The following is a 24,589-nucleotide window of genomic DNA, read 5'->3' as shown; positions in this document are numbered from 1 at the left end:
ACACAGTGTCTACAGGCTCGGCTCCATCCGCCACTTCAGACATTGGAATACATCATTTCTGAACAAGAGTGACTGGCTGCTTGTGCTGGCTAATTTTATGTCAACTTGACACATGCTTGAGTTATCTGAAAGGAGGAAACCTTACTTAGGAAAATGCCTTCATAAGATCCGGCTGTAAGGCATTTTCTTAATTAGTGATCGATAGGGGAGGGTCCAGCCCATTGTGGGTGATGCTATCCCTGGGCTGGTGGTCCTGGGTTCTACAAGGAAGCAGGTTGAGAAAGCCACGGGGAGCAAGCCAGTAAGCAGCACCCCTCCATGGTTTCTGCATCAGCTCCTGCATCAAGGATCCTGCCCTGCTTGAGTTCCAGTCCTGACTTCCTTCGATCATGAACAGTGCTGTGGAAATGTAAACTCTTTCCTCCCCAAGTTTCTTTGGTCATGATGTTTCATCACAGCAGTACTAACCCTAACAAAGACAAGTTGGTACCAGGAGTGGGGTAATGCATTGCTGTGATAGACCTGATCATGTTTTGGGGAGAGTTGTGGAAGGGCACTGGAACTTTGGACTAGACAAGACATTGAGTCTTGAGAGCTCAGTGAGCTGTTCTGTAGGCACTTGGAAGGTAAGACTGGTGAGGGAAATGCAAAAGATGGAGGCCTGGCTTGTGGAGTTTCAGAAGGAAGTTTAAAGACTCTGGGGGTGGGGCATTAGTTTTTTGAATTAAGACTATGTAGTTCTGGTTAGCTGAGGCTTAGGAATGAACTGGGATTAACAAGACACCAAAACTATTAAAGTGGAACCGTTGCTTTGCTGGGATACTTGATGCCAATTAGCTGGAACTGGTAAATTAGCAGTGATTTAAGAAGAGACTAGCATCGTTGAGGTGAAATCTTCTGGGAAGTGTTTCCCGAGAGTCAGCACACAAAAGCTGTTTTCAGAGGCAGCCAAGGTTTTACCTTGCACTGGCAGATGAACTTGGCAGTGCAAGAGTGGTCCAGGCAGTACTGGTTTTGAAGGCATGAAGGGGTCGTGAGAGCAGCTGGGGCTTGGCACTGTCAGAGGTCATGAGAAGTCACTGGTGAAGGTGCAGCCTCAGTAGCAGTTGAAGGCCCAGGGTCAAAGGCGTCATGCAGAGAAACTGAGGCTTGGAATCATGAAGAGCCCAGGGGAGGCTATTGGTGACAGTGCAGCCCAGTGGCGGCAGAGTCCCTAGCATTTTGGAAATGCCAATGCCATGGGACAAACACCATGAGCAGCAGCAGTGGAGCCAGCCAGAGCCTCGAAGGCAAGCTGTGGGTGCTGTAGAGGCAGAGCTGGAGAAGCGACCCAGGCCCAGTGGAGGAGCCCAGAAGATCATGAATGAATCCCAAAATTGGGATTGAGCTATTTATACTTTTTGGACTTGGTTTTACTTTGTTCAGATTGTGACTGTATCTTGGTTCTTTCTTCAAAAAGTAAGGAAATATTTTTGATTTTACAGGAGCCCATGGTTGAGAGACCTTTAAAAGACTGGATCTTGAAAGGGATTGGCTATGTTAAAGAGACTGATTTTTTTTTAAGTGTTTGAATTTTTAAAGACTGTGGGACTTTTAAAATTTGGAATGTTTTATTGTAATGTTGAAATTATTAATGCTTGATCTTGGGGAAGAACAAGAAAGGAAAGGTTATAGCTTAACAGTGTCGTGTTTGTCAAGTTGACAAGGGGTCAATTGTGCTGGCTAGTTTTATGTCAAGTTAACCCAAGCTAGAGTTGTTGTTACACTCAAGACTTGTGGTCACACTCTGAAAGCCAAGAAAAAAAGGGCAAGGAGTGGCCAGAAACTTGGAGCAATACTGATATTGCTCCACAGCACAGTGAGGATAAAGCCATGCCCACAAGGCGCCTTGCTTTAAACAGAGCCACAGGACCTCTGGAGCCAGCTGGGAAGGGCCAGCCTCCTCCACTTCTGCTATTGCCTATCTGCACCTACCAGGGAAGCTATGGGCCACCCCTCCTCCATCTCCCTCCCAATGGGAAATAGAATCCTGGGGCCAGCCCAGCAGGAAAGAGGTGCAGACAGAATGTGAAGAGGGTCTGGGCCTGGGGAGGGAGCTGGAAATTTGGGGGAATGCACTGTTCCCATTTCAGGTTCTAGCTGGAGAATGGGAGGAGAGAAGCAAGGCTATGCTGGGGGATCGGGAGACATGTGTCTGCTGTCAGGCATATCACCTAAGCTGGAGCATCGATCATCTGGGGAGAAGTGTCTGGGACCAGATATTTTCCCCAAAATGAACAACACAAACTAGCAACTTCAAGAGAAAGACTGATTATTGACCACAAGAAAAATGAAAGTTTCAAACACAAAGAAGAACTTTAGAAAGCTCTTGTCCTCCCCACAAGAGTGACAGTTTCTAGCTTTTACATTTCTAAGAATAGTAGGGCAGTGTGACTCAGTTTCCTTCTGTCAAATGGACATGGTACCATTTGGAGATCTGAACAACTCAGGGGAGCCATGTTTTCCAAAGGCTAAGTTTAAACAATTACAGTTGGAAGTGCACAGTCATATCTGAATGGAATGGCAGAAGTCACAAAGCCAGCACAGCTAATTGACAAAGATCTAGCAGAGCTGAGCCACTTGATGGCTGCCATGTCATCTTTGGTTTTCATGTCCACCTGTTACAAACTTGGGGCATTTTTAATATTTGTACAATTTGAGGATGTTGGATTGATGGAAAAAGTCTTTATGAATCATTTATGCCTTCTTCCAGGAAAACAACTACTCTTTCCAAGGGGAAGACAGACTGGATGTCAGAATGAAAAGCTCATCAATAAGGTTTGAGAGCCCACATCACAACCAACCCTCAAGAAACTATAAGGAGTGGCCAAACTTAATGCCCAGAATTACCAAATTAAATAAATAAATAAATAAATAAATAAATAAATAAATCACCCCAAAAGCAAGTCAACTTCTCCAACCGGATGTAGTGGCATACACCAGCAATCCCAGTTCTCTGTGGCTGGAGATCATCCTAGATTACATAAAAAGACCTTACACACACACACACACACACACACACACACAAACACACACACAGAGGTAGAGCAGAGACAGAGAGACATACAGAGAGAGAATAAAAACAAAAACCTACTCTTCCATTTTGTAGACACTGATATACACATGACTGGATTGTCTTCTGTGTCTCCCCAAACACCCTACCATGGTGCCCAGTGTACAGAGGCAAGATGAGGCCGCCTTTACCTTCAGTTATAGCCGGCATTGGATCAATTTTCAAATCTGTAGACCAACACCATTCTCACTCAGGGGTTTGTTTTGGAAAAGTAGTTATTAAAAATTATAAATGTGTTAGAATGTAAGTGGTTTATTGCTATTAATTATTAATTTTTGAGACAAGTTTTCACTATGTAGTTCTGGAACTCACTATGTAGACCAGGTTGGCCCTGGACTCATAGGGATTCACCTGTCTCTGCCACTGGAATTCTGGGATTAAAGGTGCATGCCACTACGCCTAGCTATTATTTTTTAAATAAACAAACATTTCCAAAAACCAGTTTTGTGCTCTAGTATGCCAAGTGTTATGATATGAGGCTCATAAAAATAACTCTGGGGCTCTCAGTAATGTAAGCATGGAAAGGGATCCCCATGCCAGAGATTGAGTGACAGCTGATTTTTGAGGTGCGCTCTCTCTCCCAGAATGCTGAGCGAAGCGAGGGCTGAGGGGAGGAGGATGAAGGCAAAGCACAGAGAACAAGGCTTCAGCTGCAGAGCGGAGGCTGGGAGTGGAGATGATGGAGTATGAGCAGGATGTGGATCCTGGGTGTCTTTGCAGTGTGGGCAATAAAAGTCAGGGCTGGAGGGCAGGGAGGGGAGGGAGGGGAGGGTAGGGGAGGGGAGGGGAGGGAGGAGAGGGGAGGGAGGAGAGGGGAGGGTAGGGGAGGGGAGGGGAGGGGAGGGAGAGCCTGCTCTTAGGAAGGCCCAGTGTCCCTGGGGAGAAGATGGGAATGAGGGAAGAGCAGCTTCTCAGACAGGGGATGGGGTGACCGAGGAGAGTCAGACCTAGGGCTTGTGTTGGGTAGAGCCCAGGCAAGAAGAGGGAAGGATGCCAAGAGTAACCTAAGGGAGGGTGTGGGGGCTCCCCTGCACCACACCGAGGATCTGCCTTGCTGGGGCCGTGGCTGCAGGCCCAACAGTACAAGGAGAGGGGAGACACTAGTACTTGTGTCCAGACGTCAGGGGGATGGGCTCTGGTATCTGGTATCCCTGTGGTCCTCAGAGCATTCCCATCAGACCAATGTGAGGTACTGAGCAGCCAGGGTACCGACTAGCAAAGATGTAGGGCTGGTGTGAGATCTTCATGGTAGGGATCTTCATGGCAGACACTATTTACAACCCCACATCCAGCCAGGACCACCGGCACAGAAGCCAGTGGACAGTGTATGGGGTCTAGGTCTCGTGGCCTGTGTTACTGTGAAGGACACGTGACCCAAACCTCCGTAGAGTCCCCATTGTTGGTCTGGCCCAAGCTAGGGAAGGAGACTCGTGAGGAGAAGATGATGCCAGGAGAGGAGGTCATGCAAGAGGCTGGGAGACCAGCAGCCACCAGAATTCAGTTTTCTGGTTAAGGAGTTGAGGGCTTGGGACTAAGATTGGACGAGAAGCATGAGACCAGCCTTTCCTTTGCACACTGTGACGGTGACCACAAGGTCACAAGGACATACACACAAAACCCTCCCAACCAGAGAAAAGAATCAGAAAAGGAGCTGGATCTGCACATTAGAAGGGTCAGAGGGGACTCCCAGCTAAATGTAACTGAGTCTGAAAGAGCAAAACACAGACTCCTTACCACTTCTGTGAGCTGCGTGAAGACACGCCCCTTACTCCAGCCTCCATGAATGAAGAGGTAACCCAAAGCAGGGTGACCATCAGAGACTGCTGCCGGATGCACGGGAAATGAAAGGGTAAGGGGTGGAAGCAGAGACCTGAAGGTAGGAGGTAGGATCCAGGGTCAGGAATGTGTGGGAATGAGCGTGGCAGCCTTCCTGAAGGCTCTGGGAAGGGAACAGTCAAGGTGGTAAGGAAAACACTGGGGATGATGCAGGGGGTGATGCGTGAGTGCAGGAGACAGGAGCAAAGCAGCAGAGGAGAATCCCACCGGCCATCCCACACCAGTGCTACCCTCCAGCCCCGGCACAGGCAGCTCACTTCCGGTTTCAGCCATTGTTCTTTGCAGCCCTGGATCTGCTTGTCTTCAGGGATGACGAACCAGCTAAGGGTGACTTCAGTCTTCTTATTTGTCTCCTGGTTTTTAATTTTAGTTTTATTTTGTGTGTGTGGATGTTTTACCTCTGTGTGTGTCTGTGTACCATTATGCATGCTTGGTGCCCATGGAGGCCAAAAGAGGGCATTGGATCCCCCGGAACTGGAGTTACAGATGGTTGTAAGCCACTATGTGGGTGCTGGGAATCGAACCCAGTTCCTCTAGAAGAGCAACAAGTGCTCCTAACCACTCAGCTGTCTCTCCAGTTCGTTCTGCCGATTTTTAAATGAGCTGGTGTGTGCCACAGGTCTTTCACGGATTATCTCAGGAATTCCTGTGTATTTGCAGAGATCAAAACTCCACACTACCACCTATTTGCATTTGGGAAGGTTAGCAGGTCTAATATTTGATTAGTGGGCTGTGTCCTTTGGTCAGGATGTGGCATTTAAGCACACTCCAGTTACTCCCTTCTTAAGGACATGAGTCACAGAGGCTGGCAGTTCATCAGCTGGCTGGCTGCTCTTCCTGGGTTAGGACCATCAGTGATTTCCACCACAGCCTCAGCTGAGCATCGGACCCTTACACATGGAGGGAGAGATGTTGAGAGGACTCTAAATATTCGGGCATGAGGCAAGACCAAGGCACGGGCTCTCAATTTTCTTTCTCTGTACACAGAACCAGGCCACTGAGGTCCAGGATGGGGGTGTCCCAGGAGGGAGGGGCTAACATGTGGAGGGTAACTGGGTGTTCCCTCTAAGGTTTGCTTTGGCAATACTGTGTTTATACAGCATAAAAATAAAAACACGTGATTATATTTTCTGTACTTAAAGCTTTTAAAAGTCCCAGGTGACACATGTGAATATGGGATGCATGGAAGATAAGAAACACTTCTCTGGAATTCTCTCTCAACTCAGGGAAACAAGAGGAAGGAACCTTGATCCAAAGGTCAGCGGGACATAGCAAGGAAACCCCAGAGTGTGGAAGGACACAGAATTAAGCAGTCAGCTCCTTCTATGACAAGCTTCAAAGGAAAGAGAGAGCAGTGTGTGTGTGTGTGTGTGTGTGTGTGTGTGTGTGTGTGTGTGTGTGTGTGTGTGTGTGTGTGTATGGTGTGTGGTATATGTGTGTATATGTTAGTGTGCCTGTGTGTATATGTGTGTGTGTGTGTGTGTGTGTGTGTGTGTGTGTGTGTGTGTGTGTGTGATATGTATATATGTGTGTAGCTAATAGATTAAACATGACTGAAAAGAGCTGGGCATGGTATCATACTCCTATAAACCCAGCATTGAGGAGGCTGAGGCAAGAGGATCCTGAGTTTGAGGCCAGCCTGACCTACATAGTGAGATCCCCATCAGAGGTAAGAGAAGGGGAAAGAGGAACAGAGGGTGCAGGAGAGGAAGAGGAGGAGGAAGAGGAGGAGGAAGAAGGAGAAAACTAGTCACCAAATACCTTATTTGAAGGTAGGCAGAGAAGCCGACCAGGTTGGACCCTAATACATTTACACGACATTGCTGGGAGTTATTCTAGCTGGAGGAAAAGGGATGAGGATCATCTATAAAGCACCACAGCTACTTGTCCCCCGCTGGCGTTCCTCACGAGCGCTCACGGGGCGTTCTTCACATCTGGGGAGCCTGTCTCCTTCCCAGCCTTCCCCTTCACAAATCAGAACAACAGCAGCCACATCACAGGGTCGCCTGGGGGTGAAGTGGGGTCACACAGGCGGAGCTCAAGTGTCATTGTGTGACCCTGCTGGCTGCAGAGCCCACTAGTAACCGTGACAGACACTGGTGACACCCAGCAAGCTTGTGCAGTGAGGACAGAAGAGGCCAACAGCCAGCCACTCAGCTGCTGTCCCGTGAGGCTGTGGGACCTCACGGTGGGTGGGTGGGTGAGAGGGGGGGAGGGGAGTACGAGTCACAGTGAGCAGGCAGCTGCTTCCTTAAGCATGATGGAATGTTCTTTAGAGAATAGGAGTGTGACATGACTTGGGGTCCAGTTTTTAAGCCATGACACTGGGGTCTGTGGGGGGATGGACAAGAGGGCAGCGGTAGAAGGAGGACTGAGGGGGCAGGAGTCTCCCTCGGTTGGTGTGGCCTGACTTGGGACTAGCATTGAAGGCGGTAAACGGATGTTGCACCCGTATTCTAAAGGGCTTGTGGGTACATGAGTGAGAAGGGAGACGAACAAACGTGACTCCTGGGAGCTTGACTTTAGTAACTAAGATGGGGATAGATCTTGGTGGAGACAAACCATGAGTTGTTGACCAGATGTCCAATCTGAGGGCTAAACAGGGGTTCACTGAATCAACAATTTAGAAGGGTCTTGGCTTGCTGTGCAGGCCTACTGTGACACCCACTGACCACTGGCCATAGGTGCTACTTAAGTTCCAAATAAAATAAAATGGGCTGGAGAAATGGCTTGGTGATTAGGAGCACTTGCAGAGGACCCAGGTTCAGTTCCCAGCACCCACATGGCAGCTCACAACTGTCTGCAACTCCAGTTCCAGGGGATCTAATGCCCTCTTCTGGTCTCCATAGGTACTGCACACAGGTGGTACACATACACATATCCATATGAAACACTCATATTCATACAAATTTAAGAAGTATAGAATAAAATCAAACAAAATAGTCCTGTCAAATACTCATAGCCATGGAAGTGGGTGAATGGCTGCCATACTGGGAAACAGTCTGGACAATTTTCCCCCCTCTGCAGGTTGGGCCATGCCATTTGACCTTGGGCATAGCTAGGTACGTATTTCAATGGTAGAGTAGCCTGAGTAAGGCCCTGGATCCAGTCCTCAGCAGTGCGAAACAACACCCTTCCTCCAAACAAAACAATAAACCAAACCCCTTAAGGCTGGACATGATCATAGGGGAATGAATACGTACAGAAGAAAGAGAAGGGTCGAACTCAGGGCACTGAACCCTCCAAAGGTGAGTATATGACAAGTCTAGACATCACCAGCAAAGGAGCCAGAAAAGGAAGAGGCTAGATATCAACACACACAAGCTCCCAAGAAAGGGCTCTGGGAGTGCTAAGACTGCCATTATTATATCTAATATATTTAAAGATAAAACTACACTTCCATAACCTGCTTTTTCTGCTCAACAGTGCCTTGTCAGCTGCCCACGTCAGGTGTCAGTTTATTTTTACAGTTATTTTTAATGGATGCCAAGAAATCCATCATGAAGCTCATTGTTAAAAGTTGCCATTTTGGGGGCTGGAACAACGGCAGCCACAACATTTGCTCGTGGCTTGGGGACACTTGAAAAGTGTCTAGGGAGACCTAGGACTTAACATTTTACTTGTTTAACTTCTGTAAATTCAAATAGCCACATGTGGGTGGTGGCTTCTGTCACCTGCCTTTGGGAGGTCAATATGGTGACTTCATCAGGCTGTATTTTCTTTCTTCTTCATCAGTGGAAGGCATCAGGGTGAGGTTTGCAAACACACTCTGGTATGCAGAAATTTAAACAGTGCAGGATGAATTTGTTCTTCGAGTGATTGACAGGTTGCTCACAAAAGCACCTGACACCAGCCAGTGAGGGAGACCCGATGGGTATTTTATCCCATGAACAAGCCGGGAAGAACACTACTCATGGGTCCCTCTACCCTGAAGGGCGACCTCTGCTACACCCAAGCACCGACCAGTAGCGAGTGTCATGGGGCATCACAGGTTATATCACAGGTATGCTGCGCCTGTGAATTGCAAGACGGATTTTGGCCACAGCTGCTTCATGACAGGCACTGCTGGAGAGAATGAGGGGACATAAGAAGGATTGGGACTCTTATCTTAGCTCACTTTGCGGAACCAGTTTTGCCACCAAGAACCTGGTTTTGATTTTGTGCCTGTTTCAATCTTGCCTTTTCAAAGAGTCAGCCCCGCCCAGTGTGAGCAGAGCCTAATCCTCCTGTTGTGACCTCACGGTGCTCCCCACAACCTGCCTCCGGACCCGGACCTAGGCCCTGCACCCTGCTACTTCCTGGGGTCAGGTTGGACTGGCAAACAGGCTAGTCACAGGGAGAAGCAGGGCTACCCTGTAGCAGTAGACTTCCCAGGACAGCGAACACGTGACCGAACAACACCCTCCAGAAGAACCATGCGAAATCCTCCTGTCAACTCTCTGCTGCACGACTGTCCCCCGGGTGTGCGGCCAGCTATAATGAACTGTTTGCACAGTGAAAGCCAGTGGGCCACTCAAGCCTCAGTGATTTTGCGGCTGACTTTCCATCGCCGTCCCTTTGCAGATGCCAGGCCCGTCCTCTATGATGTGAGTGCTGTGCACAGCCTCTCCCCACCTGATAGGCATTGGACTTTTAATAAACCCATCCCCTAGTCCCTCGGCTGCTGCGAGACACAGCATCCTGGGGCAGCTACATCAACCCCTGCTGGCTCATTCTGTGCAAAGGGCAGGTACCCTGACTGTGGCTAGCTCACCAGCTGGGGAGGTCCTCTCAAGATGCTTCCTATCCAAGAGTGCTTAGAAGTACTTAATAGTGCTTAAGGGGGGGGGGGGACCAAAAAAACAAAACCCTGGGGGGAGGTGTTTTTTCTTCACAGGGAGAAATGACCAAAGGAGCGTGGAATAAGGAGAGCCAGATGTTAGAAGGGAGTGATCCAGAAACTCTCTGGATTTCACTAAACTTGGGATGGAGGCGGGGCCTGCCCTCTCCCAAGTCCCTGGGAAGGTAGTGCCTGCCTGGCACCCTGTGCTTTGCTCGCTGCAATATGAAATCTCCCTCCCTTGCATGTCAGTGTGGATGAGGGTCTAAGTTTCCATTCATTTAAAACAAAGGCTGGCCACCACCAGGTTGCTCTGGAGATGGGCAAAGTACCAGTCCTGCGCTTGGGCAGAAAGGGAACTCATGGAGCTTTGGGTGTCCGTTGCTTGGAAAGTGGGTCCAGGCTGTTGTGTGCATCAGGCCTGTGCTGGGGGCGGGCTTTGCCCCAAGCCAAGCAGGGGTGTTGGTGAAGGAACTGGCTCAAGATGAGGCTGATTCACGATCAGGACCCCGGGGTGACAGGCAGGGCAAGGCAGGAGGGAGAGTGGAGACGACTCCGAGAGATGGAGCTGATCGGCCCCTTCCCATAATACTGGAGCCTCTTACTGTGTGCCGGCCTTGAACTGGGCTTGTCTTTGTCAACTGGTCCTAGACTCTGTTTTGGGACCCAGAGGCTCTTCATTGCCTGATCGCCACTTCTCTGGGCTCTATCTAAGAAGGAAGCTCCTACAACACTCTTTCCTCCCGGCTTTAAACACTGGGGTCAGATGAGCCATGTCTCCCAACGCCAAGACCTCTATCTATGTGACAATCCCTAGAGCCTGTGTGGTCTGCTCCTACCCCTTGCATTTTTCAGGCTGCCCTTAGTTGCCTTCCTTTGCTTCTGTTCAGTCTTTGCTCGGGTCTCCTCTGCTCTTCTCAATAAGCTGACCACAAAAGACACAGAGAGAAGATGCATAGTTGCCAGGCAGACTGATAACCTTTCCTTGTGGGCAGAGGCAGAAGGGAGGCAAGGGAGGTGTAGGCAATGAGGTGAATTTTGGCTCAGGTGGTGGGGAGAATGAGGGACATAAGCTGGGGTCACCCAGGAAGAAGGGTGCCCCCCACATCACTGAACAGGATAGAAGCCAGCCTCTGCCTGAATCTCTTCAATCTCAGTGTCCAAGTGATTCAGAGCCAGACCACATTGTCCACACGGCCCCATTAGCTCTTTTTCTCTTTTCAAGGTGGGGCCTCGGGACCACGTGGCTCATGAGACAGCACCAAGAAGCCCAGTCAAGCCCAAAGGATCTCTTCAGAGAACAGAAAGCCTCGTTTTCATGATGAGAAAAACACAAGCTTGGAAGGGGAGCCAGGTCCCAGATCATAGCTTGCCATCTAGTCTGCTCACCCTGTACCTCTGGCCACATACCCACCCAGGACACTTGAGGTGACAGCTGCTTGGGACATCAGAGGACCTGAACTCCATGGCTTAGCTAGACACTTACTCAAGCCTTTCTTCTTCTCTTCTCCGGAGGTCAAAGTCCCGCTGAAGCACGGCCCATACATGCTTGGCCTCCTCATCTGTGAGCTTGGAGAGGTCCAGTTTCTTCCCCATCTCTGTGCCTCATCCAGGCCACACCTGGAAAGTCACAGGATCACAACCAATCAACTCCAGGAGGCCCCAGGGACACCAAATAAGTCACAGAGTACGAGGCAGATCATAAAAATACCCGTGAACCACCCCCCCCTCAAAAAAGCCAGGCGGTGGTGGCGCACGCCTTTAATCCCAGCACTTGGGAGGCAGAGGCAGGTGGATCTCTGTGAGTTCAAGGCCAGCCTGGGCTACCAAGTGAGCTCCAGGAAAGGCGCAAAGCTATGCAGAGAAACCCTGTCTCAAAAAAAAAAAAAAAAAATACCCGTGGATTCCTCAGGATGTATGTACACTGAGGTTTTTTTTTTTTTTTTTTTTAAATGGATGAATATCTGTCTGGGGCTAAGGCCATTTAATAAATTTTTGCACAGTTAAAGGAATAAAGTAAGATGTGTAAGGGAATTAGTTCTTGCCCCTGGGGCATAGACAGCCACCCTCACTGTTCCTACTGTGAGGTTCATGCCAATGGTTCCCCATTACATTTGCTTGGAAAAGAGGAAAACAAGTCAAGTCTGGTCCATCTCTGAGTCAAGTCTGGTCCATCTCTGAGTCCCTGGGGCCATTCCCCACGACCTTCAGAGCTGACAATGCTGGTCTCCGAGAGCTGGGGTGCTTTGGAGACCGGCTCCCCATGCAGGCATGATGGGTAACCTCCACTGTCAATGTGACTGGATTTAAAATGATCAGGAAGACACACCTCTGGGTCTGTCTACAAGAGGTTTAGCGGAGGAGGAAAGATCCACTCTGGGTGTAGGCAGTCCATCCCATGGGCTGGGGTCCCTCACTGAAGAAAAAGGACAAAGGAGAAAGAGAGCTGAGCACTAGCATTCACTTCTGTCCTCATGCTGACTGTGGACTCAATGTGACCACCTGCCAGATACTTCTGCCACCAGACTAGTCACTTGATGGACTGTGTCCTCCAACTTTGAGCTAAAAATCAATTTTTCCTTCCTTAAGTTGCTTTTTTCATAACAAGAAGTAACAAACGCCATAGGAAAGGTGAGACGATTCCTCATCATCCGAAAGATATATGTCTTCTGGGATGGGGCCTGCTTGCTTAGGGTTGTCACATGGCAGAGAGACCCCCATAGGAATGTCACACTAGTATGACGCCCAATGTGCTTCCTTCAGGAATGTTCACGCACGGCTCACAGTGAGACTAAAGGAAGAACACCTGAATGGGCAAGGTGGTTAGGGCTGCAGACTTTGCTCACTGGAAGAGGTCAGCTGAGGGACTGTCCCGTGGGAATTCTTGTGCCCAGTGTGTGTTAGGGTCACTGACAATGGCAACAGCCAGGGCTCCCGGGATTCTGGATGGTTCCCTTGCAGTCAGAGAAGCAGGCCCGTGAGAGCACTGGTGTGCTGTGTTTCTAGATGACCCAAGGGAGTGGAAGTCAAACCAGATTTTAATTAATTAATTAAAATAAAATTAATTAATTAATCAAAATAAAATTAATTAATTAATTTTACTTAAGGCATAGTCTTGCTGTGTGACCCAGACTAGAATGAAACTCTCAATCCTCCTGCCTCAGCCTCCTGAGTTTTGATATTATGTATTTGTACCTTCACATGGATTCCACATGGAGACTTCAGATTTTGAAGTTCTCCAAACCTGATATCTTTGTTAACGTCAATGTTAATGGACACAGAGAGAAAGATTCAGACGTCAGACGGAAAGACGGCAGAACCTGGGGATATTACTCTAAGTGTGGTTCACACTGGTAGCCTGCTTTAGAAGTTGGTTAGGATGAAGGTTCTCAGGCTCTGCCCAGCCCTGCAGACCAGGAAGCTGCATTTTGGCCAGCTCCGCAGGCAGCTGTGAGCATGTTAGAGTGAACCGAGCTAGTCCATAGATTCCTGTGGGTGGCAGTACTGTGGGTGGGTGGGTCATTCATTTAGTAGTGACTAACAGATTCAGTCTGCAAGCTCTGTGACAGGACCGCTGTGGGGTGGGCAGTGGGTGTGAGGCAGGCCAATGATGGTGATGGTGTAGATGAACAGAGAAGGGATGCGCTCATGTTGGCTTTTTGGATAGAGATGCCACACGGTTCTCACAGGTCATATCAATGTGACACTGTCTAGGCATCACTGACAGTGGAGGACCCTCCCTCATGCATCCTCACTGAGTGCATGGCACAGCTCCACCCATGGCCAACAGAGGGTGTCTCTGACCACATGGTGGGCTCTACTCCTTTGCTGGTCACTCCCTACTTCCACCCTTCTGAAGTTTCTTCATACTTCCTAGTGGTCAGTGAGGTCATGTGACTGTTAAGCTCCACGGGGACAGTAACTCTGTTTGCCTCTGTTACATAGGTCCTTTCTATGCTCCTCACTGTTTGCTCCTCAGTGTCTTGCCGGGAAGCCCATGGGTGACCCTTAGTCCAGATGGCTCCAGGAACCAAATAGTCCTTGAGAGGGCCATGTTTAGATGCCAGAAAGTCCTGTTTTGGGTGACTGAGAGTTGAATAGCACTGGGAGAACCTGGCAAGTCTTCCTTAAGGATTTGACCCATTTTCAAGTGCTCTCATGGGGAACCTGCAAACCACCTGGAAGTCTCCACCTAGCTTTCAAATTCTGAGATACACCCTCCTTCAGACCCACCAGTCAGAAGCAGTCAGTGTGAACATTTGAGAAGAACTGGTTCTGTGCCAGAGAAGTACTTTAATTTGACCACACAGAGGTTAATTATGGCCTTTAGCCTCAGCACTCAGTTGGCTGAGGCAGGAAGACCTCTGGCTGGAGGTTAGCCTGGGCTACATAGTGAGATATGTATGTCTCACGAAAAAAATTCAAAACTAGCAACAAAAAAGGCTGTGACGGTCATTGTCAGCCTGACTGGATTCGGGATCCCCTAGGAGACACACCTGTGGGCGTGTCTGTGGGTGCATTTCTAGAGAGGGTTAATGGAGGAAGGAAGACCCACCCTGAATGTGGGCAGCACCATCCCACATGCTGGGGTCCTGGACTGAATCAAAAGGAGAAATTGAGCTCAGTGTGAGCGTCCATCTCTGCCTCCTGGCTGTGGGTGCAACGTGACCAGTTGTCTCATACACTTGCCACAGATACGGTCACTGTCACTGACATGCCCCTCCCCCCATGCCATCCTCAAACTGTGAACGAAACTAAACCTTTCCTTGAGTGGCCTTTGTTCAGGTATTTTTTCCACAGCAAGGAGAAAAGTGAGCAATAACAGGTTAATGACAAGAAGGCAGATGTTATTAAACTGAATTCCCAGAGTCCACCACTGCCAAGCAGAGTAATCCCCCAACTTTCTGTGTGGCTGCCAACCAGAATAGCCCCCCACATTCTGGGTCTTCACATTGGTGAAAGATAATTTCTCAGTATTTTTTCACTCACTCCTCAATATCCCCAATCTCCAGCACAGTGGTGATTTTGAGGAATGTATTTAGAGGGTGCCTGGTTGGCGGGGGCTGGAAAGGGCCGCGAGGAGCCAGTCCATTCTTCAGGCGCCCCCCTCAGAACACGTGGTGTCTGGCTTCTAAAGAACAGAACAAGAAGTTCTCAGTAGACGGGTGACTGGGGCTCATTCATTCTGAATTCTCATCATTTTAAAGCAGTGTCTTACGGCCCGTATTCACTCAAGTTCTATTCTTGGAACAGATGAGCAGCGTGACCCTCAGCTGAGGGCTCCCCCTGCCTCACCTCCTGAAGCAGAAGTCAAAGTCCATGGGCACTTAACTCCTGAGTGTGAAGGGAAAGCCAGAGGAGAAGCCACCTCTTTCTCATCCTCATAGCTTGAATTCTTTTTTAAAAATCAATTTTTCAGGTTAGCATACAAAGTAATGAGTTTGTATCAAGGAATTCTCATACATATTTGTCATTATGTTTTCTCAGAGGATGCTCAGTGCCAGTAAGTGGATGTACAACAATATTGACACATGTTGGTACCAAATCCAGAGGCCACGGCGTACTGATGACATGCACCCCTCCAGCCCAGGTTGAGACCACGGCATACTGATGACATGCACCCCTCCAGCCCAGGTTGAGACCATGGCATACTGATGACATGCACCCCTCCAGCCCAGGTTGAGGCTGTTTCTCTTCCTATGATGCTTGGTTTTCATAATGAGAGTCACTTGGTTTCTTAGCCACATGCCAATGATGCCTGAAGCCAGGAGGAGGAAAAGGGCCGGGGAGTTGGCTGAGCCTGAGAGGAGTCTGAACACTTGCTGCTTAGGATGCTGCCAGGATGAGGCAGGAGAAGCGTCCAGACAGGTGGTAGGACAGCATGCCTGGCCATCAGCAGTGAAGCCTTGCTAGACATGTAGGGGGAGCAGTGGAGGGCAAGTGATCTGCGCCCCACACCGAGTTGGGAAATCTGTCTTGACAAAGCACGTCTTGGAGGATCTGTGAATGATCCCAAGTTCACTTTGCTCTGCTTACGAGATCCAGGAAGGGTGGAATTCAGTGTTTGGAAAGCGTGCACACACACCCATCACTAAGCAAAGAACAATGCGTTGGCACCTTTGGTTCGTAAGCCCTATGAAGTTTTCCTCTGATGCCCCTTTTTGGATCAAGTCCCATGTCCTTGAGCACAGGAGGCTCTAGGGAGAGCATTTTCTGAGTCTGTCTGATGGAAACTTCGGAGGGTGGTACTACTACAGGACGACACTTGTTGAGTGTATCATTGGACAATTAGAGGCTGAGCGCCAGTCCCCAGCATGGTATGTGTCTTTACCTACCACAATAAAACCTTCCCAGTAAGTGAATTAATACAAGGCCGGGGCATAAAGCTTAATTAAAATAACTATTTCTAGAAAATAATTAAAATCAAATGAAGAATTGGTTTGATGCCAGTATTTTAAAATTGCACAAACTAAGTCAGTGGCATTTTGAGGGCATGCCGACAGCTTCACTGCCCAGCCCAGGCCAGGATAGGACATGCACACTTGAAGTGGGTGAAAGGACAGCCCCTTGGTCTGCAGCCTCCAGCAAGTCAGTGCTCCCCTGTCATCCCCGCTTGGCTTGCTCCTCAGGAATGAGTCTGCTCCTATGTCTGTACCTGCAATAGTGAGGGGCAGGGAATGTGCCAGACCATGGAGGGCCAGGCTGCCCTGTGCCAGGCTAGGCAGCGGGGGATGGGTGTGTGTTAAGGCAGGACGACGCCTCTGGGCTCTGACTGTTCCTTGTCTGTGCTGATAACCCAGTCACGAGCTTCCTGAGCCCCAAAGCACTCTGAAGTTCTCTCTGCTCCACCGCTCAGTGGTGGCTTTAATCCTATTTCAAATCACCCAGATGCCAGCTGTCCCTAGTTACTTAATGATTATATTGGGGAACAGGGAGGCATCAGAAAGAGCGGCCCGCAGGAAAGAGAGATAAAAGCTAAGGGGGACCACTCAGACCCAACCGCAGAGTTTCAAGGGAATGTTGTCTTTAGCTATTAAAGATTTGAATTAACGTTTCGGTCACATTGAAAGGGAACTTGTAGACAAAGACCTGGCTTATCTACTTCTAGGGCCATCTGCCCAGAAGCTGGCACATCAGTGACTGTGAGCAAACAACCGGGGAACAACTCAACAGATACCAGCCGACAGGGGCAGGGATACCAGCTGTGTGGACCAGGCAAGTCCTGTTGATAAAAGTGTAAGCAGATGTGCCAGCTATGACCCCTTGGGGGCTGTCTCCAGAGCTTCTGGGTATGGTTATGTGTGTGGACAGGGCTCACACCACGCAGGTCCTGGGGACTCCAGCCTCCAGAAACAGGATGAGCATTCTGCCACCCAGAAGCACTACTCGCTTCCCCACAGAAGTGCCAGATGCCAGTAAAGCCCTGGGAAGGCTCTTACGAGCCGGGGTGCCTGCCATCTCTTCTAGCTCGATCTCTGTTCTCAACAGTTTCTTGGGAGCCTTACTTACCCATGGCCATAGATTCTGACCTGCATGCAGCCTCTGGTCCAGGCTGTGGCAAGAGCTAAACCAAGTACAGCTGCAGGGCCTGCAACTGGGCTTCCACCCCAGTTCAGTCATGGCCAGCTTTGCTGCAGACTGGTCCCTCTTCTCAAGATCTCAGGCTCCCTGTCTCGACCATGAACGGCTGGGCTCCATGGCCTCTCTGGTCATCTCTAACCCAGCATGATGCTGGGAGCTTAGAATTAAGAGGCACCAAGGTGGTAGGGTACAGGGTACATATGTGTGTGTGTGTGTGTGTGTGTGTGTGTGTGTGTGTGTGTGTGTGTGTATGTGTGATCTTCTTTCAGAAGTTGCTTTTGAAAAGAACATGCTAGTGAGCCCTAAAAGGTGCTTTAAACGCTTGACCAGGGCACACGCACCTCTTTGCCCCTCCCCAGCTTCCTCCCCACCCCACCCCCCTCAGTGCTCAGCAGCTTCTCAGAGCCACCAAAGCTTCAATCAGGAAGACCCACCGACTTCTTGTGCATGTGCCTGGACCAGGTTCTCAGTCCTGTGAGGCACCTGCCGCCGCGGTCCCCAGTATGGAGATGGGACGCTGATGAGATGGAAGAGCATGTCTCCCCTTCCCCTGCCTGGTGCTGCTTGATTCCATACAGTGACACCTCGGAGACTTGGGCAGGGGTGGTGCTCATGGCCAGGAAAGCTGTGTATTGCTAAGGCCCAGTAGTCCACTGGGGGATGGGTGTCAAATGACGCATCCCAGAAGGGATGCAGCAGGGGTGCAGCAGCCCTCTGCTCAGCTACTCCTGATCTTTTCAACGCATCCCTTTTCCTGAGAATTTATGGCCTGGGCATCTACCGAAGTCTTGAACCCTCATTATCACACAAAGCCCTCCTAAAGAAACGTGAACAACCACACTGCAAGAAAACAGGACAGGTAAACTTGCCAACCCATTTCAGATGAAAGCCAAGAGCCTCGTTTTTAGTTCAGGTCAGTAGGATACAGGTGTGCCCTCTGTGAAATCTCCCTGGGTCTGTGAGACTCAGCTCCCTCACAGGCTTGGAAACCGTGGTGGAGATGACGGCCACGCCTACAGCCCACCCACCTTTCTTTCCATATCTTCACCCAGGGAACCTATGGTCCAGAAAAAAAAAAGATTCCACTAACTCTGGTGCTATCAGCGATCTGGAGGAGGGCAGGTGCCTCTTTCATGCTCTTGCTTGTTCAAGACCAGCTGGGCAGCCAGGAGGAAGTCTCTCTCCAAACAGCCTCTCACCCTGGGCTCCAGTCCAAGTCTCCCGGGGCGCCAGCTTTTTACCTCAAACGAGGCTTTTGATTAAAACCAACTGTTTAACACCAAACGGGCTCCCTAAGGATGTAGCCCACTGTGATCGAGGCATCCAGAAGCAGCCTAGAGTTTGGGGTTTGCTGAATGAACACTCTCCTCACCAGCACGGACCTAAGCCGGAGGGTGGAACTGCACCCTCCCTGAGCTGGGTTCCCTCTCCCGGGGGTCCTGCAAGCCCCAGGTTCTCCATGCACTCACCAGCCTCGCTCCTGGGAACTCGCAGCCCCTGGCTTTGGCTCTTGAGGCCTGGGCTCTGCTCCTTGCCCTTAGGTCCTGAGAGAGAAACCCCGAGCACTGAGCACCGAGGCCCGTGTCCGGTCAGGGCGCACTGAGCTAGACAGATTGGAGTGCAGGGAGCCAGGCAGCCGTGGCACAGGACCTGCCCAGCTTGCCGCCTGCTCAGATCACATGGCTACTCCCCGACCCGCCCAGCTCCGGGATCACCGTGCTGTGCATCCCCGGGTGTTCTGGCACGCCTGTCACTGAGCCGAAGCCTGGGGACCTCCTGAGAGGCGCCAGTGCAGTGTGGAGGACAGAGCCTCCTTGTCCCCCAAAATGGTTGGGGGCGAGAGGGCGGAGAGGATGGGAAGAGCCAGTTCTACCACTCCACCCAGGTGCCTCAGAGGAGGGACCCGCAGGCAGAGCACGTCCTCAGGGAGCGCTGCATCTCCTCGAATACCCATTCTAACTCTTCAAGGAGATGGCGTCACAGATAAGGACACTGAGGCTCAGAAAAGCACCCTGCCCAGAGTCACCGACTAGTCAGTGAGACTGTGAGCCCAGGGTTTCCAGCCAGAGTTATGCATCCCCCAGGGCCTCAGATTTCAGGATGCAACTGGACCCAGAAAACCCCTCCATGGGCAGTCCAACCATCAGGAAATGAGACGGGCTTTAACTACTCAAAAAAGTCCAGTAGGTCTCGGGTCGGCTGCTCTCCACCTCTTTGCAAGTAGAGTAGAGAGACATGGTGATGGGAAAGGTCTTCAGATCAGGATGAGAGCCAATGCATTTTGCAGGCTTCAGGCTCTTCAAGGCCAGCCAGTTTCTCTCTAGCCCAGCGGCCCTCCTCAGCCCTTAGGGGATTTAGCCCAGCTAGTCCTTCTGAACTGCCCTGGATGTTGAGAGAACTCACCGCCCCCAGCACCAGAGCACTCTAACCTGGCTCCCCATTGCTCTATTTAGAAACAACTAAACAAGAAATATGCTTAGTCAGGTGTGTGGTGGTTCACACACAAAACCCAACACTTGGGAGGTAGAGGCAGGAGGATTGTTGAGAGTTTCAGACCAACCTGTGCTAGGATTGAGTTCCAGCCAGGCCAGCCTGAGCTACAGAGAGAGACCCTGTCTCAAACAAACAGTGACCTCTGTTTTTTTAGGGACAGCTTTTCCAAGTCAGTTCCGGTGTCCACAAAAATAGAGACAGGGACATAAAAATTAGACAGCTGCAGGGTGGACAGATGTGATAGTATCGTCTGTTGTCCCTCAGCGGGAGAGGAAAGGGAACCTTGATCGTGCTAGGTCATCTGCAGAGAGCTTTCAAAAGCCACATTGTGTGTGTGTGTGTGTGTGTGTGTGTGTGTGTGTGTGTGTGTGTGTGTGTAGCGGGGTGGCGGTGTTCCAGAGGGTTGGTTGAAGTTAAGAGTGGAGCTATTATCGACGACCATCAGTTGGTGTGTGTGATCCCAGAACCTCACACGCTCAGCAGCCTTCACAGCCAAGGCGTTGTTCTTGTGTCCTAATGTCCTTATTGTACACCTTGCTGTTGTGTGAAAACTTAATACTTGCAAGTTAGGATTGCGATTGTGAAGACTTAAGTTTCTTTCTACTTCAGTGCTCACTTATGTGAACTAGTTTTTTTTTTTTTTTTAAGTATTAACAGGGCTGGAGAGATGGCTCAATGTTTAAGGGCACTTGTTGCTCTTACAGAGGACACAGATTCCATTCCCAGCACTCACGTGGCAACTCACAGACATCTAGGATCTGTCTGGCCCCCCTTCTGGTCTCTGTGGGCACTGGACGTGCAGGAGGTACATATAAACACATGCAGGAAAAACACCACACATACAATAAAAATAAATAAATCTTTATTTGTTTGTTTGTTTTTCAAGACAGGGTTTCTCTGTGTAGATGGCTCAGCCGCTAAAGGCTAGGCTCACAACCAATAATATAAATCTTTAAAAAATTAAAGACCTTGAAAACTTTTAGATGGATTCAGGGTGGTATACATTAAAGTGAAGATCTATGGCACAGAATATAAAGAATAAAAGGTCAAATTCCTCTTGCTCTCAAGCCCAGTCTGCAAAAGCAATGGTCATTAATGATTTATGCGATGTTTCTGACTTGTTCTGTGTGTACAAGTGAGCATGTATGTGTGTATATGATTGAGTACATGACTCTGTGTGTGCATATGACTAAGTGTGACTCTCTGGGGGCATATGATTGAGTATATGACTCTGTGCATGTGTACATGGCTGATTATATGACTGTGTATATGACTGAGTATTTGACTCTGTGTGTCTGCATATGACTGAGTGTGACTCTCTCTGTATGCATTTGATTGAGTATATGTACATGTATGCATGAGTGAGTATATGACTCTCTCTTTCTGTGTATGACTGCTGATATGACTCTCTGTGTGCATATGATTCAGTATATGACTCTGTGCATGTGTGCATGAGTGAGTACATGACTCTCTGTGTGTATATGAATGAGTATATGACTCTGTGTGTGTGTGTGCACAAGACTGAGTGTATGGCACAGTACACTATGTGTGTGTGGCGGCGGCGGCGGCGGCGGCGGCAGAGGGGTGGGGGTGGGGGGTGGGGTGGGGGTGTTAAGCAGATGTCTGACTGGGGTTCCTGGGAGAAGCATGACTTTCTGGCTGCCTCACCCTGGGCAGGCTGCCTCCATCAGGCTCAGTGCTGGTCCACACCTGGTGGAGGGAGTAACAAAATCAGTGCAGTGAGTTCTTTGGATTCAGCACACACAGTACACAGTGGAGTCTGCCATGTGGTGAGCTCCTGGGAGACAAACATTCACTGCAGCCCGCAGAGATCTCTGTCATCCTGTCTGATGACTACAGGACATGCACAGCATGACTGCTAGCTGTCTACTGATGGACAGATGATTTTTAAAGATAATTCTTCCACAAATATCAGCCTACCAACATTCTGTATTTATGGTGATAAATATATGGTGCAGATATGATCACTCCTCTACTTACACACTTAGAGCAGTATCTCTAAAATAAAATTGAAATTTGGAATTTTGATCTGAGTCAAAGAGTTTTGTGGTTTTTAAGAGAATAAATACTTTAAAATTAGAAGCAATTTTAAAATTGTCAAAGCAATCTCAATAGGAAGTGACACAAAGAATTCCCCACGTCCCTCAGCCACTTGGGAGGGACTATGATGAGCAGTGACCACAACAGGCTACCTTAGCCCTGCTTCAGAACCTGACTTGGGGGTCCAGTTTCCTCTCTTCACAGATGAGGCCCCCTGCCTTCCATTTAGTGGCATAAAGGACTAGGGTCCATTGGTTTTTGACCCTCCCCAGAAGCTCACCTAATGACAATATGTGGCCCAGGGGAGTATCCTCTGTCCCCTCAGAAAATACCAGAAGGAAGAGAATAAGGTAAGAGAACAGACAAAGATAACATGGCAAGATCCCCAAAGGGAAAGTTGTCATTGATGTGAGAACCTAACCTACCACTATACAGGGTAACTGACTGCCAATACAGATTTATTCAGCTCAAGTTTCCTGATGCAACAGTCCAAACGACCAGGAGACAGGGCAAAGTTACTGGCTGTATCCAGAGGCAGGACAACATTTGGACAAAAAGCGACAGTCAGTAGGATCTAGTACTTAGATGCACCAGATGTTGGAATCATGACAAAGATTGTCTCATAGTTTGAATATGAAATGTCAATCTATTGAAAGCTTGGTCCCAAACTGGTGGCACCATTCTAGGAGGTTCGGGAAATGTCAGGAGGCGGAGCCTAGCAGAGGAAAGTGTACCCGGTGCCACTGTTCATCTGTCTCTCTGTTTCCTGTCTTCAAGGTGAATGCCTTTAAAATGTTCTCCCCACCACAGAGCTCAGCCTCATGGAGCAATGGAGTCAATCGGCTGGACAGAAACTTCTGGAACTTGGAGCCACACTAACTAAATCTTCCCTTATTTACGTTACTTCCTCAGCTCTTGTCATAGTGGCGAAAGGTCTCACCAACAAGGACTTTATGGCAGTTATCATAAATGCGCCTACAAACCTATATCATAAAATAGCTCATCAGCCCATTTCAAACCATCACGCAATCAACCATAACCCCGAAAGCCAGGAGGCCAAAGTGTCACCCGTTAACTGTGCCATCTTGGGGAAGAATTTCAATCATACTGTGCCTCACTTACTCTGTCTACATAGTGGAAACCTCAGGCTTCACCTTGGAGGCAAAGCATAGCACAGGATCGCACCATGCAGTGTCCACCAATGGCCATGTCCCTTCTGAACTAATGAGTCCCTGTTACGTGCAGGGGAGGGACACAGCTGGAGGAAAATCTGTGTGTTTCCATCGCTCTTGTAGTAGGATACATGGGACCCATTTCTGTACGGTGAAGGTGGGGGGTGGGGGAGGCCACTGGGGACAGAGGCCCTTCACAAGGAGAAAGTTCTTTGCCATTCTGTTTCTTTCACTTCTTCAGGCCTGGAACTTAGATAGAGGTGTAACTTGAATTGCTAAATGGTCTTATTAATTAAAAAAAAACCCCAGAGCCAGATATTGGGGTGAAAGCTGAAAGATCAGAGAGAAAGCCAGCCACGTCTTACCTCTAGCAAAACCTTAGCTCAAGAGAGCGACTTCCTGTTTCCTCACGTCTTATATATACCTTTCTGTATCCTGCCATATTACTTCCTGGGATTAAAGGTGTGTGTCCTTCTCAAGCAAGGAAGCAAAGACATGAGATCTCAAGTCCTGAGATCAAAGGTGTGTGCCACCACTGCCTGACTCTGTTTCCAGTGTGGCCTCAAACTCACAGAGATCCAAACAGACCTCTGCCTCCCGAGTGCTAGGATTAAGAGTGTGTGCACTGGCCTCTATGTCTAATCTAGTGACTGGCTCTGTCCTCTGATCCCCAGATAAACTTTATTGGGGTGCACAATATATCACCATATAGGGGTCATGGTCTAGAGCTCTGGAAAGTGTCTGGCAACCAGGAGGAGATAAGTGTAAGGCTCCCTCAGGAGAAAGAGGTAAGCATCTTGAATGGAAGGACAGGTTTGGACACCTATTATATCACTGAGCTGTCTTCTCAGTAGACAGTCCATCTCTAAACCCCTTGCTATGGGAACAAAATTAACAGCCGATGTAAGCCACTGTCAGGTGGGCACGGAGATGAATGTAGCCGACTCTCTGGAGATAGTAGGAGGAAAGTGGATCTTTGTGCTCTGTCAGGCTCACAACTATCAAGTAAGGTGGCTTCCTTCCAAAACGATCCCCAGGAAGCAAAGGTGTGAAGACAAAACTTCCCCCTGCCTGGCTTAAGATACAAGGGATTAATATTTGTCTTGTAGATACCTTTTGTGATTCTCCTGCCTCAGCCTCCTGAAGGCTGGAATTGCATCTTACCCTTCTCTCTTGCTTACTTTCTTTTCTCCATCCCTGAGTCCTTCCTGAAAGTCTTTCATTTGCTGTGTGCCAGAGATAAGGGTCTGGGACACCCTGCAGGACTGGTCCCCGACATTCCCTATAAGGACGGTAAGTCTGTACCAGGCTCCATTGACATCCTTTACTGGCAGGGCCCTCCTGGGATTGTATGAGGGGATTCTCCCCAGGCTGGCCTCAGGGACCCAGTCCTGGGCAGGATGAAAGCAGTGTCCTGCTGTGACTCCTCCATACTGAGAGGGGGCGACAGAACCACAGCTGGTGGACCTGGGGCGCAGTGCCAAACCATCACCCGCAGGGCAGGCAGGAGGGCGG

The 24,589-nt window shown here is 49.3% G+C and overlaps 1 protein-coding gene across 3 annotated transcripts in view; it reads right to left on the bottom strand.

Annotated features, from left to right (window-relative positions):
• Positions 1–18,999, bottom strand: part of Mlph (melanophilin) — a 46,675-nt gene extending 27,676 nt beyond the window's left edge. Inside the window, exons 1-3 of one of the 3 annotated variants that reach the window (XM_076549569.1) lie at positions 18,818–18,955; positions 12,097–12,183; positions 11,254–11,387 (exon numbers count right to left, since the gene is read on the bottom strand). In XM_076549569.1, coding sequence (XP_076405684.1) covers positions 11,254–11,363 — 110 coding nt within the window. In that variant the 5' untranslated portion in view covers positions 11,364–11,387; positions 12,097–12,183; positions 18,818–18,955. Of the gene's footprint in view, positions 1–11,253; positions 11,388–12,096; positions 12,184–18,817 lie in introns of all 3 variants that reach the window. The other 2 variants (XM_016007117.3, XM_016007116.3) reach the window with 2 other exon arrangements.
• Between the last annotated feature and the right edge of the window lie 5,590 nt (positions 19,000–24,589).

The sequence above is a fragment of the Peromyscus maniculatus genome, chromosome 13 (genome assembly GCF_049852395.1).
Source record: "Peromyscus maniculatus bairdii isolate BWxNUB_F1_BW_parent chromosome 13, HU_Pman_BW_mat_3.1, whole genome shotgun sequence".
Classification (NCBI taxonomy): Eukaryota; Metazoa; Chordata; class Mammalia; order Rodentia; family Cricetidae; genus Peromyscus; species Peromyscus maniculatus.
This window is presented reverse-complemented; position numbering and strand designations above follow the sequence as displayed.